Source organism: Mus caroli, chromosome 1 (assembly GCF_900094665.2).
Source record: "Mus caroli chromosome 1, CAROLI_EIJ_v1.1, whole genome shotgun sequence".
NCBI lineage: Eukaryota > Metazoa > Chordata > Mammalia > Rodentia > Muridae > Mus > Mus caroli.
In genome coordinates, this window is record NC_034570.1 from 179,052,183 (window position 1) to 179,069,035 (window position 16,853).

General features: G+C 42.4%; 1 protein-coding gene across 7 annotated transcripts in view; it reads right to left on the reverse strand.

Annotated features, from left to right (window-relative positions):
* Nucleotides 1-16,853, reverse strand: part of Kcnk2 (potassium two pore domain channel subfamily K member 2) — a 181,983-nt gene that overhangs the window by 24,811 nt on the left and 140,319 nt on the right. For all 7 annotated transcript variants that reach the window (XR_003837942.1, XM_021160610.1, XM_021160593.2 and 4 more), the window contains one exon: nucleotides 5,649-5,788. Coding sequence is in view for 6 of the 7 variants with exons in the window: in XM_021160610.1 (XP_021016269.1) it covers nucleotides 5,649-5,788 (140 nt within the window). In the remaining variant the exon portion in view is untranslated. The remainder of the gene's footprint in view (nucleotides 1-5,648; nucleotides 5,789-16,853) is intronic.

The window sequence follows — 16,853 nt, forward strand, 5'->3', positions numbered from 1 at the left end:
GCTCTGAAAACAAGAAAGCACACTACTTTGGGATTTGATGAGAGAGTTCAGACATCATCTTGAAAGGTAAGTTAATAGTGGCACCCTTCTGAGTGTGAAGCCTTGGAGATTATGGTTTCTAAACAGTTACGCAGGATAGACGACATCATGGCATCCTGGTGTCCCAAATCCCTATAACATAATCTCTAAGCAAATGAGATTGCTTATAAACTGTCTGAAGGCAGAAGCCATCAACAGCCTGTTGTGCTTCGTAGGAACCAAGAGGATGAATCATTCTGGATTTCTATTGGCAGGCAGCAGTCTGAGATGCGGGAAGCAGCTGGGGGAAAGACACTTATCAACAGTGTCTGACCTAACATCTCAAAGAAAGACAGGAAAAGACTAATCTGCAATATTTTTATTTAAGATGAAAATTAAGACACTGTCATTTGCTTCAGCAAAGGGAAGAGTTCATATGGATTCTACCTCTGTTGAGACAGCACGACCCAGAAAACACTGTGGATTTAATCCAAGAAAATAATGCAGAAAATAACTTACAGGCTACAGTTAAAGACTACAATGTAAAAGCTAGTATTATATTCACATAGTGTCTAACATACTTGAAATGTTATCTCCTTTCCCCCGTGAAGATATTCTAGACTTTGATTTTGTGATGGAGTTCTGCCAGTATATATGAGACCAGTGTTTTCTTGTTTATACTTTGTGATTGCATATGATTTCAGCCACATAAACTGTTGGCGTGTTAAGCACAGGTCCTAAGAACACAAAAAGACGGGATTGGAGCTGTGCACAGAACTGTGTGTGGTGCTACATAGATGGCAGCCATAGAACTTTATGAAAATTTTCAAGATTTGGCTTTTATTGCATGTGTGGATACATGTGTGCATGTGTGTGTGTACATGTGTGCCTGTGTTGTATGTGTGCATGCATGTGTGGATGCATGTGTAAGTGTGTGTGTATGTGTGTGTGTTGTAGGCTTCTAGTGGAGGCCAGACAAGGCTGTTGGATCCCCTGGACCTAGAGTTCTAAGCTATCGTGAGTTGTCTGATGTGGGTGCTAGAAGCCAAACCCAGACCTTCTGCAGGAGCAGCAAGTAATCTTGAGCCAACTCTCCACACCATAAAAATTTGATCCCAATAATCTTCAGAACCACGGAGGAAATGGAACAAACCCTTAAGGCAGCATCCGGCTACAGCCCAATCTACTTACAGCATGCTTCGTAAGCCATTAAGGAAGTACTATCGCCCCAATTTTATAAGAAAATGGAGACTCCAAGGTATGTATCCTCCTACTTCTAACTCTCAGCTCTGTGGGGTTCAAATCCCACATGATCTTCAGAAGTCACACAAATTTTTAAAGAATCACAATAATTCACTGTGTAGTCAAAGAAAATAAAGCCACTTAGGCATTAAGCATGCACGGCTGCCTTCGGGGTTAGCCAGGGTCTCATGTTAGTAGTATTTGCTTTTTATTTTTTATGAATTGACTTTTGTTGAGTATGTATGTAGTATGTGCATGCGTGTGTGTATATGCATGTTCACACGTCTGTAGAGACACATTTGCAGGTGCACATGTGTGCACGTGAGTATGGAGGCCAGAAGTTGGCACCAGATGTATCATCATGCACTGTGTTTAATGAGGCTGAGTTTCTGCTGACTCCAGCTGGTCTAGCTAGCCAGCCTGCTCACTCTGAGGATCCCTGTTCTCTGCCTTCACAGTGGTGGGATCACAGAGGGTCGCCATGTCTGCGCCACATTTATGTGGGTCTGGGGATTCGAACTCTGGTCCTCATGCTTGTTCACCAAGCTTATCCACTGAGCAGCCCCAGCTCCTATGCTTTCTTCTCTTGACTCTCCTCCTGAAATCCTTATTCACAGCTTTCACACTCAGATGTAAACAGCAAGTAATTAAGCAATGCCTAGATCATGACTCACTCTTCTCTATTTGGTCCCTAAGCAAGGACAGATTTTATTTTCTGAGTGTTGTGGGCATTTTTATTGTTAATATACCTGCCTTGGGTATCAGTAATATTATATTATGCCCTGTAGTAGAAATAGTTTTCATTTCCTAAATGGAAGTATGTACATCTCAAAGAAGAGGGTACGTGGGTTAATATGGCAGATAATTAGTCCTATTAATGTTTAACATTAAACACTATCTGCTTCCTATTGGAACTTTAAAAAATGAGAAAAGAAAGAAAGCACTTTTCAGACATCCAAGTGTCTCCAAGAAATAAATGTGTTTGAGCTTGTTAGTGCCTTCCTTGAGAAAGGCAGAGCAACTAGAGTTATGTGTGTTGCTTCTGGATCACTGTCATAATTCTTCCGACCCGCCGCTTCCTCCTTAAGCGCTTCAGATGGGTCCTTATCCCAACACACTCATGCTGTGATGCATGCTGTGGCAAAATGACAGTTTTCTTTACTTCCAAACATCTTAATTCCATGAAAACAACTCTCTGGTGCAAACAGCATATGGTTTAACGTTTTAAATGACATAAACCTTCACATATAGTTATCTATATATGTTCATAGTTTACCAATATGGCTCAGCCATATTTTGAAATATCAATATATTGCTGGGATTTGTTGAACACAATCTGCTCATTCTAGCTGAGTGATGTGTGAGTCTCAGTATTATCCCTTGGGTGTCTGAGTCCACACTGCTGCTTTGCTGTGGTCATACCCACCTGGAGATATTTCAAAGTTTAAATTATCTATTATTTCTCGCCTCAGCATCACTTAATTTATTAAATACACAGCTCCTGGTGCCCAAGGTAGTTTCCCAGTGCCTTCTTCCCCTCCCCCCACTTCCTCTGCTAAATTTGTGACCCTTTTCTGCATTTCCCCGAATTACATTAGGAATCAGAAAATGCGCATTTGCTCGGGCTGAAATTCATTTTCCATGGGTTTAACTGGATCTGCCATGGCTTACACAGTCTCTGGCCACAACCGTCCTCAAGTGACTCTCTACAGATGCTGTCTCCAGAAAGCACGTGCCACTCAGAACATCGGGTAGAGGTCCAAAGATCTGTGGCAAGGGGTAGGGGGAACTTGCCTCCTCCCTTTAACCTTTCCCATGGTGAATTAGCATGAAAACATACTCAGACTTTCAGCGAGAGCCATGGAAATCCTTCATAATGGGCACATGACCTAACTGTCCACACATAACTCATTTAGTAAACACGTACATTTATTTGAAAAGACAGAGTCACAGCCTCTACTCTATCCTCCATAAATTCCTATGCAGAAGACAACCCCTCAAGGCTACTGGATCTGGAGAGAGGGCTTTCCAAAAGTGATTAAGAGGGTAAAAAGGAGAAAGGACTGATGTCCAAGTCCACTAACATTGGTGTTCTTACAATGAGTGAACACTGAGAAAAGGCCAGGTAAGGATACAGGGAAAAGAAGACAAGCAAGCCAGGGAGAGGGGTCTCACCACTGACCACCTGCCTCCATCTTCTTAGAGTTAGTGGCTTTCAGAGCAGTGAGGAAATAGAGGTCTTACTGCACTTTGTACTAATATCCCCCAACACAACTATAGTTGAGGTGCCACGACCCTGGAGAAACGACATGGTGTCCGTCAGCTTGTACCACTGCAAAACTCCAGGATAAAGTCTTCAAACTTAAACACATACCCTACAGCAATTTCACTGATTATATAAAGATATAAAATCCCCTCTTCCTACATTATACCCCAGTGGCATGTAAACCTATGTCTGTGATCATGGTAGTATTAATGTATACATGTATTTAAGTAACAGCAACATATGTTTGTCACACAATAATATTTTCCTGACTGTCAAAGTTCAAGCTTCAGGAAATGAATGCGCGTGAACGTACACATGTGCCAGCACTTTGATACAGTTGAAAGTACTTTTAGATGCACAGCTGAGTTATTTTCTTTTTAGCTGTTATACAAAATGTTTCATTACTATGGCTTCTTATCCCTGAGAATTTCAAGATTCAGAAAAGTATGCATGAAGTTCGAATAAACATCTCCCTCCTCCCCAGTCCCTACCTCACACACTACACACCCAACAATTAGGTGCATCCGTTCAGGTCCCACTGAAAAGAGAACTCTGACCCAATTTAATGTATTGACCACCCTGTCTTGCTGATTTTCTCATAATAAAAAGACTTTGGCTTGTGATATAACTGAGACAGAGACAAACATACCTACACTAAATACATGAACCCTAACTGGCCAGTATGGTAACCATGGACGTAGCATGGGGTAACTCACACTCTTGCTTGTTCCCATAAGCACCCTAGGTATCAATAAAAAGTATATGGCTTGGGGCTGGAGAGATGGCTCAGCGGGTAAGAGCACTGACTGCTCTTCCAGAGGTACTGAGTTCAACTCCCAGCAACCACATGGTGGCTCACAGATCTCTGTAATGGGACCCAATGACCTCTTCTGGTATGTCTGAAGACAGATACACTGTATTCATATACATTAAATAAATAAATAAATAAATAAATAAATAAATAAATCTTTAAAAATAAAATCAACAACAACAACAAAATGTATGTATGTATGTATGTATGTATGCATGTATGACTTAACATGCTTCAAAAACAATAAGACTAAATTTGTAAGAAGAAATCAAATTCACTATTTCTTATCTTATTCTCTTTCTTTTTGAAGAGGTGTTTAAAGAAGGTATGTTTATAGCAAGCAATGATTCAACACTGGTGCGTTCTGACCTCTGAATAGCAGGTAATGAAACAGACAGGATTACAAGTGCCATGGAGCAAACCAGACAGACCTGTGATTCCCCTAAACAACTAGCAAAGTTGACAAGTCACACACACACACACACACACACACACACACACACACACACACCGTCACTCTCCAACCAATAGTATTTCTGGAGATATAAATACAACATCAAAACTGAGTATTCAAGGAATAAAATTTCTGTATCAACACTTCCATTTTAAAATTCCCAAAATTTCATGTATCAAAATTCTCAAAATCATTACCATGGGTTTTTTTATATGAAATATGTAAAATTCTGAACACTTGGAAGTTCTGTAGCAAAGAGCCACAGCACACAGCCTTCCAGTGCATATGTGTAGGTTCGGGTATGAACATGTGCATTATACAGACAAAATACAATAAATCACTAATATAAACCAGTCATCACTCCAGTGTCTGATTCGCTCTGTCTCAGCACCCTTCTCATTCACTGCTAATAAGAACTTAAATCGTGTAACATTTAGGCAATTCCTCATAAGGTTGGATCTGAGTTTAATTTATCAACAATTCCATCTCGAAATTTATTCAAAAATAATTCTAAAAAAATCTGTTTACAAACACTTAAAAACATTCATTATTTGTTCTATGATACACCGATACATTTCCCCCCACTGCTGTGCATTGAACTTAGGTCTTTACATATGCTGGGCAAGTGTTCTACCATGGAGGTATATTCTGGCCTCAAGTGTTTTCTTTTCTTTCTGTTATAGAATAGACCTCACTTTGTGCCATTCAACAAAAAACCTGCAACTTACAACTCCTGCACTTTTCTTACTTCATTGTATACTAGCATTAATATTAAGAGTTTAAACTTCTAAATACTTTTTAAAAGAACATCAAACCAACCCTTTACTGGATGCTGTTCTGTACACCCTCACCCTCACCTCTTCCTTCGTCTTCTTAGAGATCACCCGTAGCCAGTCCCCAATCATGCTCAGAACAGCTGCAAAGTAGGCCAGCCCAACGAGGATCCAGAACCACACCACAGGCTTGTAGAAGTCCAGATATTCAATGTCTGATCCACCTGCAAGAGGAAAGGTATTGATTGTATGTAGTCCCAAGAGTCAATAACTGAGATCCACAACACACTTGCTGGTGAGCTATGACTCAAGGGCAGAAATCTCTCAGCCTCTCCACAGACCCAGGCTCTTCCTTCACACCGAATTTCTCAATTTCTCTTACAGAATTCTCAGGTTTCCAAGGACAAGTCCAATAGGTGAGGATACATCCTTACCTTTCCAGATCACGACGGTTATCTGGGTTTCCTGTTTCTTTTGTCATTTATGACCTTTTTGTCTCTTGGGACTCAACCGCTCCATCTCCTTGAACAACATATGAATCAGAGACCACACTTCCACTTGCAGAGGACTGTGTCCATCAGCCCATGCTGATCCACCTGTGCCACCCCGTGGGTCTACCAAACTGAACAGGAAGTGGGTGACTCTGGGCAGGAAGTGGTGACTCTGGGCAGGAAGTGGGTGACTCTGGGCAGGAAGTGGGTGACTCTGGGTATGACTATTATTTTCAGGTCAAAAGTAGGATGATCTGATACCAAGCTTGAGGCAGAACGACTGTGGGTTAGCAGAGAAAGGATGGTCTATACCTGCAATGCCACCACCATCTTCTCTGAGGAAGTTCCATGATGTCATAAGCTTAAGCCCCACATCCCCAGAAAGAATAAGTAATGGAGCTCTTTGTTGTTGTTAATGAAATCTATGTACTGACGTCATTGTACTGTGGGAGTCTGCTGAGTGTATTTTCACATGCCCCCCCCCCCATTCAGCACACACAGTAACAGAGGTAGTTATAAAGTGGCAAACACTGAAACTCTAACCTATTAACCCAAATAAGTAGTCAAGGCCATATCTTAAGGAACCCAACTTTGACCTAAGAAATCCTCACATTCAGACTGGAGAGATGCCTTGGTGTATAGAATGCTTGTCAGATCAGAACTGATAGAAAAGCCAGATATGCAGCTCACCTATGGCACTACAGGGCCCCTACCCAGAGATGGGCCATGGAGACCAGAACACTCAGATGCTCCTGGGCCAGCTAGCCTGGAGTGTGCACACACCCATACATGCATGGGCCCATGCACACATGCACACACGTGCAACTTGAACAGGAAGAAAGCCTCAAGTAGAGAGTTGCTACAGCTGAGAGTGTGGAATAGCAGGGCAGGTGCTGTGGAAGAACACAGAGGAAGGGAGAAGGCAAGAAGGCAAAGAGAACTTTTAGATGATATGTATCAAGACACTGTGAAAAGACACACTTTCTTTAGAGGATCAGACAGCATGTGGATGCCTATAGGAGTGTGGTCAGGGCCAAGTGAGGAGCCTAGGAAGAAGAGGCTATATAGAATCATAAAGACTGGATCCTAACGGCAGGAACATGGTTATAGTTAAAGGGGAGATGACCTATGTTCATGGTTGACTGCATGATCAAAAGGATCATAGTAGCTGAGGGGGAAGGGAGACGAGAGGCCCCTGGAGATGCTCTGATTTGGGAGCGGCTAAGAAATTGCTATGTTGAATGAGGGCAGGCATGAGAGAAAAGGCATGGAAGAATGGAGCCGGGGACAATGATGACAGGATTGTTTCTGATGGCCTCAGTCCCTTACTTGGGAGATGGTGAAAGGACATTGACTAAAACCAGCACAGATGCTTTAAGTTGGGACTTGGCAGGCTAAGGATGGTTAAAGACCCCTATGTGACTTCACCCCTAAGATTTCTGACATGCAGGCCTAATGCATTGTGGGGCAAAGCAGAGGGCAGGCATCATAGGGCTCACTGAATAGACCCTGGGGCTGTGCTCAAATCCAACCCATGGCTAGGAGAAACAAGTGCACACTACATTCAAATATAAAATACTAATGGAGCGTTCCCCTAAGCAAATCAGACTCTGGAGGCCACACAAAGACTTCTGAATGTTCAAGGAAGAAGCTAGAGGGGGGCTCTAGCAGGTAAGCATTGTGAGTGGACGCATAGTCTGAGGACAGCCTGGAGTGCACAGTGAGATGCCTTCTAAGGGAGGCCCACGGGCAAATTCCATTTGTCCAGTGTTTCCATTTCACTGAAATCAAATGCCTTCCTTCCTAGTACGTTCTGTTTTCACACCAGAAAGAAGAAGAAGAACCAGGAAAAACAAAAACAAAAACAAAACAAAACAAAAAAAAAGCCCACCTTCATCCAAATGTTTAGGGCGCACCTAACACATAAGCTCCCAGAGTCACTGATTGTAGAACAGCCCACGTGATAAAGATGACATTTTACACATTTCTTACAGGCAGGATGCTACAGTTGGAAGGGGGTAGGTCAGCCTAATCACCAAAAGGCCCATATTTGGGTAAAACGTTTAACCCAGAAGTTTTAGTGATTCTAGCCATGGAAAAAAGTTTTTTTCCACAGTCTTAATTACCACCCTTAAAATGAAATACTGGCAGCTGGATGATCTAAGAAGAAAAACACCAAAAAAGATGTCACTGTCAGACAACTATTCACCCTATTCACTTTCCCAAACCTAAGGCTTATAAGTCAATTCGTTCATTAATCAGCTCACAGGATGCAAAAATCTTCCCTCTGTTAGTGTATCTGTAATATTAAGATAGCTTGATTGAAAGGGGGAGATTTTAAAATGCGAAAACGATTCTAATCTTTTCTTATTTTTAATTGTGTGTGTGTGTGTGTGTGTTTATACATGTGTACATGTGTGCAGGTGCCTGCTGAGGTCAGAAGGGGATATCCAATACCCTAGAGATGAGGCTAACAGCACCTGTGAGCTGATGTAGGTGCTAGCATCCAAACTCAGTTCTCTTCAAGAATAGCAAGTGTTCTGGACCACAGGAAATGCTTTTAAAAAAAAAATCCTTGACTGTTGGGAGTGTTAATTTTCTCCCTATTGTTTAGAACTGTGTCCAGCTGTCCCTCATTAATTAAGTGAAGTAGCCGGGAGTGGCAGCTTGCGCCAGAATCTAGCACGTGGGTCGCTGAGCTAGAAGGACTGGGAACATCAGAGTGGCCTAGAGGACCAGAGAGAGGCCATCTAAAAACCATAAAGGATCAAGGAGTGCAGAGTGACCTCTCTGTCTTAGACAGAAAGCCCGCACCTCGTCTGTTGCCACGTCTACCGGTTTCTTTTCTTCCTTTCATTGTTCATGTTGTGGACTGCAGGATGCTGTAGTCTACACCCTCCTTCCCCTTTTATGCACCCCCTTCCCCTCCTGTGCACATAAGCTCTTTCCATTTTAGGAACTTTTATATGAGAACATTATATGAGAACATACAGATAGCAATAAAAATACCAAAGAGGGTGGAAGCAGACAGCTTCAGGAACCTCCTCAACTTTTCCAAATAGTCTAAGCATTCTGAGTCTGTATTGGGATGTGTGATGGCTTCCTTTTCCTCTTTCCTTCTTCTCTTCCTCTTCCTCCTCCCCCCTCCTCCTTCTCCTTGACATTTGCAAGACTCACACTCTGCCAGAGCTTAATCCAATCTAGCAGATTAAACTACTAAAAATATAACTCTGAGAGGTTCAAGCTGTTCACAATGCTAGGAAATGATTCTCTCCTCAAAGCGGGTTCCCTAAGTGGCTGGGAACCTCCCCTATATCAATCACTGAGAGAACCTTCCTGCCTGCTCCCTGAGAGTCATGGCAGGAAGAAGATGAAGAATGGCTTATTGGGGCGTGGAAGGGACTTTCTGACTCTGGATGCCCTACATTGCTCAGTCAATATGCTCATTTCAACTCATAGAATATTCAAAAATCCTCCTGGGGGAGGTGAGTGAGAACTTAGCCTCACAGATTGACCCCCATGACTAGCACCACCCCACCCTAAAGGACTACAGGTGGTTCCAGGAAAGCCATCTACCCTAAAGCTCTGTAGGTAGAGCTGAAGGAGCTGAGACTCCTATATTTGGGCATCAATGAGGCCTTGGGTATAATTTAGCTTTATCTCTATCTGCTTTTTCAGAAATAAAGTTGATGATTCAAGTGCCACCCAGTTCAATCTGCCCAGAATTCAAGAGAGACAGCTAGGTCCATGTGGCTTGTCTGAAATCCTAGTGACTTTAAATAGAGATGTAAGGGTATGAAAAATGAACCGTAGCACGTCACAAATGGACAGGAGCCACAGAGCTCACCTGCAAACCCAGTCTTGTGTTGCTCTGAAGTGTGGCTCCTCCTGCCACGGGATGGAGTTGTCCTTCACCCATACGCTCAGCTCTTAACTGTCACTACCCTGCACCTTACACCATCCAGCTGTCCTGCAGCCTGGTTTTGAGAGGGTACTCTCCATACAGGATGCCAGCACAAACCAAGGTCCAACCTGGGGAGCCAATGCACTTACTGGTCCTACTTATACATCATGAGTGAAGGGTTACATACGAAAGCACAGAGATCCTAAAGTAGCCATGATACCCAAAACCAACCTCTCACCCCAGCATGGATGAAGACAATTAGCTGCATGGATGGAGTTCCTTCCCTAGTCTGCATACTCCAGCACTTCCTGAGTGATGAGTACGGGTATAATCAGGGAAGAATGACATACAACTGGCCAGGAGGTACTGAAGGGAGCAGCCTGAATTGAATGGCCCTTCCATCTACTCCTTCTACGATGGAGCATCTACTCCTTCTAAGATGGAACATCAACGTTCAACAAGCCAGATCTTTGGGGCTCTCTCACAAGTAGTGGGAGCCATTCTGACAAGGGTGGTGGCTGTTCTACTTGCAGGACAGTGAGCTATGACACTCGTAGCAAGCAGGAAGGTAAGAGGGAGACTGGGAGCATTTACAACATCAATCCCACTCAAGACAGTGAATCCTTTGTGACCTGATGACCCATAAAGACATCACTTCTTAGTGCCATTAAAGGAGAAATGTAAGATTAGGAGGGGACAATACTCAGAGGACAGGGTCAACAAAACTGCTCCACCCCCATGGTATGAAAGGTGCTTAGTTAAGGTGAGAGTCATCCAGCCAGGCCTGACAAGCATCCCCTTTGGCTCAAGGTAGCCCTGTGGATCTGAAGACAAGGCCCTCTTTATTTACCTCCTGACTCAAGTAGTTTCCAGAAGGTGGTGATAATTCTGTTCCACAGACCATGACATTGGGATCAGGCAAGTGTTTTGCATAACTCCCACTATAGAGCTGCGTGTGTGTGTGTGTGTGTGTGTGTGTGTGTGTATGATTTCATCACACTAAAGTAATTTAAAAAAAATAAGAATGTGAGAACATAACACACCTTTCCCTTAATTCTCTTGACCTGTGGATTTTCTTCTGAATCACAAAATATTAATGATAAAAACCTCACATCCCCTGGTTTGAAAGCATAGTCATTCTTGATTCAGATCATCAATTCCAGGACCATCCTCCCATCTTCTAAAGCCATATATGTATGTGTGTTACAGAACAGAAACACAGCGACACTCTAAAGAAACCCGAGTTTCAGCTTCACATTGCTATAACAAGATACACAGAGCGAGCGTGAAACAACCAAAACCAGTTCACTCAGCCCATGACTCTGGAAGTTCCAATTTGGGGTCCGGTGACCTCATTGATTTGACTCTCTGGTGAAGAACACTGAGGAGCAATCATGACAAGAGTGTGTTATGGGCCAAGAAGCTGAGAAATAAGAGACTGGGGTCCTACATTTTCCCATGAAAGCATGCAGTAAGCAGAAGGCATCCTACGCCGCTGAGCCTCTGGAGACACAGCGTGCATGCGTTGTTGGGGGTTGGAGACTCATCTAAGTCACAGAAACAGGTTGATTTCTCTCTAAGTATTTTAGTTTGGATATCAAATAATGCTCTTAATATGGGGCTTTGACTATAATTTTACTACTGATGATTTATTTTTATTATGATTATGATATTTCTGTTTTGCATACTTTTCTCTTGTGACAGCAAATTTCCTAGAGAACAGAAACATTCTTATAGTGGCTTGGTCAATCTAGTGACTTTCGTCTTCAGCAATAACTCACCTATTAAAACACTGATATATACAATATATGTATATATATATATCCTATTATATCACCTATTACATATATTGTATCACATATAACCTATTATATAATCTGTTATATAACTGATTATATAACCTAGTATATAATTAAATTATATATATAACTGACTATATCACCTATTGTATATATTATATATAACCTATTATATCACCTACTATGTATTATATATGACCTATTATGTATTATATATACATAACCTATTATATATACATATATATCTGTATATGTATTATAGGATTTATATGTGTATATACACACACACACACATATATATATATATATATATATATATATATATATATAAAANGATTTATATGTGTATATACACACACACACACATATATATATATATATATATATATATATATATATATATATAAAACCTATTATGTCACTGATACAGGAAAATGTAAAGGTAAAGAAGAGGGCTATAGAGATAGATGGCTCAGCAGCTGCTCTTCCAGAGGTCCCGAGTTCAATTCCCAGCACCCACATACAATCTCACAACCATCTGTGGCTCCAGTTCCAGGGAATCCAATGCCCTCTTCTGGCTTCTGAGGACAGCACTCACACACATAGTATAGAGATACACATACAGGCAAAACACCCATACACATATAATAAAACTTAAAACTTGAAATTATTTTAAAATGGAGACAATTAGATCTGCCTAGCATTTGAAGTTATATTTTTGGAAGTTAGAGATCAGCACTCAGATTTAGAAACCAGCCCATTTCCACTTCTGTTCTTCGTGTAAAACCTACTGTTGGAAGAACAGGAACCTCGTGGGTGCAAAGGAAGGGAAATCTACAAGTCCCTCCCTCAGTCATCTCTACAAGGGTAGAAGTGTGCAGCGGTGTGTGGTGTGAGGTGTGTGGTGTGCAGCGTGCGGTGTGCGAGCGCAGTGTGCAGGAGTTAAATAATCATTTCCACTGGGAATTGTTTTTATATCTCCATGGAGAGCAGTTTGGAGTCTCCATTAAGCACCAGCTCCGTCATAAGGATCACTCACCAGGGCTCCCTCCTTTGCTCCCTCCTCCTGTATTTCTACAATGCTTCTGGAAGCCTGCTGACCCCTGTGAGCTAATCTCTTGGCTTGCCCACAGACCACCCCCCCCCCCACTCCAATTCTGCTGATTAATCAAGTGCACAGTTTTCTCATCACTGGCTAAAGCACAATGAGCAGATTTCCCCTGTTCCACAGATCTTGATCCCTATTGAGTGGCTGCCCCCTAATTTCATACATTCCTTTTGGAGGAGCAGGAACCACAGCCTTTGTCACTATTGAGTGCTGAACATAGTATCTCATAAACAAACGGTGTGTTCACTAATCATCAGAGTAAATGAATATGAATTTCTGAATGAGTGCTGATTATAAGACAGAGAGCCAGTAAGGGGGCTCCATGTGTTAGGTCACTATCTGTAAAGCCTGATGACCTGAGTTCAGATCTCTGGAATCCATGGGACAAGCCAGCTGCTTCTGCAGTCGAGCCCTCCTTCAGCCAGATGCAAAAGGAAGACAAGGAATTCTCTGCGAAGCTTATAGGCCAGCTGGTCTTGGCAATGCAGAGAGGAGAAGCAAGAGTGCACTGCCTCAAACGGTGGGAGGAGAGAACTGAGTCCCTAAAGTTGTCCTTGAATACATCACACACACACACACGCACACACACACACAGAGTATATAATACGTCTTCCAAGCAGTCACACAAACTTCCCCTTTCTGATTAACAGACAGGTTCTTGTTTTCATTTTCTGAGCTGATCTTGTGAAGGGTCACCGGCTTTCAAGCATCCTCTACCTTCATCAAGTACTTTTTTTGGTACCTGTTGCCTCTCCAGTGACACCTTCCTCAGCAATCAGCTTAAAGGCAGCAAATTTGGAACTGGCCTGAGGGATAATTGTGCAAATCTTAGGCTGTATCAGGCACTGTATCCTAGAGGATTTCTAGCAACAATTATTCTGAACAACAAACATCGTCATGGCTTTAAACAGAGCCCGAGATGTTTTCACAATGGCATTCCCTTAGATTAAGAGAGTGCTCACTGCATGAGTCATATTTGGGATTATACAGAAAGGAAATCACTTGGCTATGAAAAGCATCACTTCTGAAGATGACTTATATAATTCTAGGAAACTTTGTAGGGGACATAGATTTATGTCTTTCCCCAAGTCGAAAATGCAATGACAAATGACAATAGAACTTGGAAAACTTAATTTAAAAAGTCATCCAGGTAACATGCCAGGAAAGAAGGGCCTTAACTGGGGAGGCAGAGCTGTGCTCTGTGAGGAAGAGGAAGTAACGCCCCACACATGACGTTAGACCAGGCAGGGAGACACTCTGCCTCCTGTAGGATAAGTAAGCTCCCAGGATCTAAGAGTACACTCTTTCAGTGACGAAAAATTCATAAAAAACAACTTAAACATCTGATACATACATACATATATATATATATACACATACATACACACACATACATATATATACATGTATATATATATATATATATATATATATATATGAACTATTCTTCTTTATTTTTTAATTAAGGATGTGTATGCGTGTGTGTGTGTGTGTGTGTGTGTGTGTCTGTCTGAATGTGAGTTTGTGCATCAGAATATAATCTCCAAGAAGGCCAGGAGAAGGCACTGAGTTCTCTGGAGGTGCTACGTGGGTGCTTGGAACCCAATACCCACTCTCTCTCTGCACGAGCAGTACCACACATAACTAATTGGCCGCATGTGACTTTGTGGTGTCAGCCATAATGGTTCCTTACAATGCTTAAGTCTGGGGACTAAGATTGTGAGGTTTTCTTAAAAGTGTAGGGAATGTGAGACTCCCCACTTTGTTGAAGTCTCACTTGCACAGGCTTTCCCTCATGCGTGCCTTTCGGAAACAACCTAGGCTGACTTGGGGAAAGGAGTGTTGTAAAGGATTTTACTGAGAAGTATGTTTTGGGGGTAACATGCCTCCCCTTTCCCCCGTGTCTGGTTATGGGTATCTAAAAAGCCATCTGCCTTGAAAATGCATTTTAAGTTGTGTTAAACTTGGTAGCTAGGCTTTTCTCTAGTCTTCAAGCCTCATCACCTAAGGGATCTTAAGAAAGCGAGGCTGGTGTCGTCCTCACTGTAAAGGCGGGCATGGCTGGACATTCTAGGCATTTGCAGAAATGAAAAGTCATAGACAGGAATGAGGAAAGCCACAGTAATTCTCAGACAGGACCGTGAACTCACCCTGACCACTCTTACCCCGACCACTGTGACTACAAGCGATACTTTCAAAACCATGTAAACCACGCTGGCTCCCCCGTTTCCTTTCCCCTTCCAACTTCAGGAAAAGTCACTGCACACATGGCTCTAAGCCATGTGCTTGTGTTATCAGGGTAACACAAAGCCCAAACTCAGCTCTCCTTGCTTCTTTTCAGCCTCAGGATGGAGAGCTTGGGTGAGAGGAAAGAAAGGATCAGCTGGAAGGATCGGATGTCAATCACCAGTGTGACGACCCAGCCACCACATCACGCCCCCGACACAGGCAGAAACAGAAATATAAAAGTAAGATTTGTAGAGAACATCTTAAAAGGCTTACAGTGGGGAGGGATGGCTCCTGTGATATGGATCAATTGATCGATAGGAACATCTGGTAGCCAGAGGGGATGTTCCACAAAGCAAATAGCCAGTCTGTCCCAGGAGGAGCTCTGCCCTAGCTTAGCAGCTTGCTGTAGTCATAAGGTCCCCAGGAGGAATGGCTGACTGTGTGCACTCTCTTCAGCGATACGTGACATCAATCCCCTCACAGGAAGCTTGAAAGACAAGTCCAGTTTCTGTTTTCTGAAGATTCTTACAAGGGCATGTTTCCTGCCTTTCCTTGTCCAGAATGGCCCCCAGGTATAAGGATGTGACCCATAAAGCTAGCAGCCCTCACAAACACAACTCTGTGGCCTCACAAAAGCAAATAAAGACCGAGGAGACAGAAAAATCATTAAACTTCACTGTTTCTCTATTCTCCCTCTCAGAATTTATTTATTTATTTTAAGATTTATTTTATTATTTCATGTGTATGAGTGTTTGCCTGTTTGTCTATGCATCAGGTGCATGCAGTGCCCATAAAGGCCAGAAGAGGGCGATGGATTCTATGGGACTGGAGTTACAGTTGTGAGCTGTCAGGCAGGTGCTTAACCACTGAGCCACCTCTCTAGCTCCTATGTGTCTTTTTAATCACAGCAAGCTTGTGTTCTAGTAAGTAGCAAGGTAGATTTCTATTTTTAAAGAAAAAATCCTTTACAAAATAAAAATAAGATGAAAGTAATGCCTTTGATGAGGGGTGGGGGTGTTCAATGAAACAAAATACTACTGACAAGAAAACCTATGTCCCCCCGTATTGACTGCACAGAGTATCATTCCTTTAAAAATATCTACTTTATATGTCTGTGTGAGCTTATGTGCAGCAGTGTGCAGTACCCATGGAGGCCAGAAGAGGGTGTCAGACCCTGAAGCGGGAGTTAAAGGCCCCTTAGGAACCACTGTATGAGTCCTGGGAACTTAGCTCAGACTCTCTCCAAGAGCAGCAAGGATGCCAGCGCTGAGCCATCTCTCTAACTCCAGAGCATAATTCTTGTCAGCCTATCCTTCTATGACATGGGCATTGACTCAGAGGTTCCCCACCAGGCCCCAGGGGATGGTGCCATCGAATACCCTTCCCTTGGCAGGTGACAACAACCACAGGCAGACTGGCAGGATCTCTCCAGGTTAACTTCTTTGGGTGGATTTAAAATAAGTTTGTTTGTTTGTTTTTTAAACACGTTTTCCAAAAAGCAGAAAATAAATTATTTGGCGTTTTACCCACTCCAGGACAATGTAGGTGGTAGCCACAGAAACTATTATTTTAAGACTCCAACCACATTTTATTCATTTATAAGTTTTGTATTTTTAAAGTGCCTCAGACCATGAATGTCACAAGCCAGATTGGCACAGTCTGTGGGTTGTTTAAAATATCCATGCCATGTCCGGCTGTTGGCCTAAAATGTAAGACATCACCTGATTTCTGTACAACCAAGAAATTTCATAAGACTTT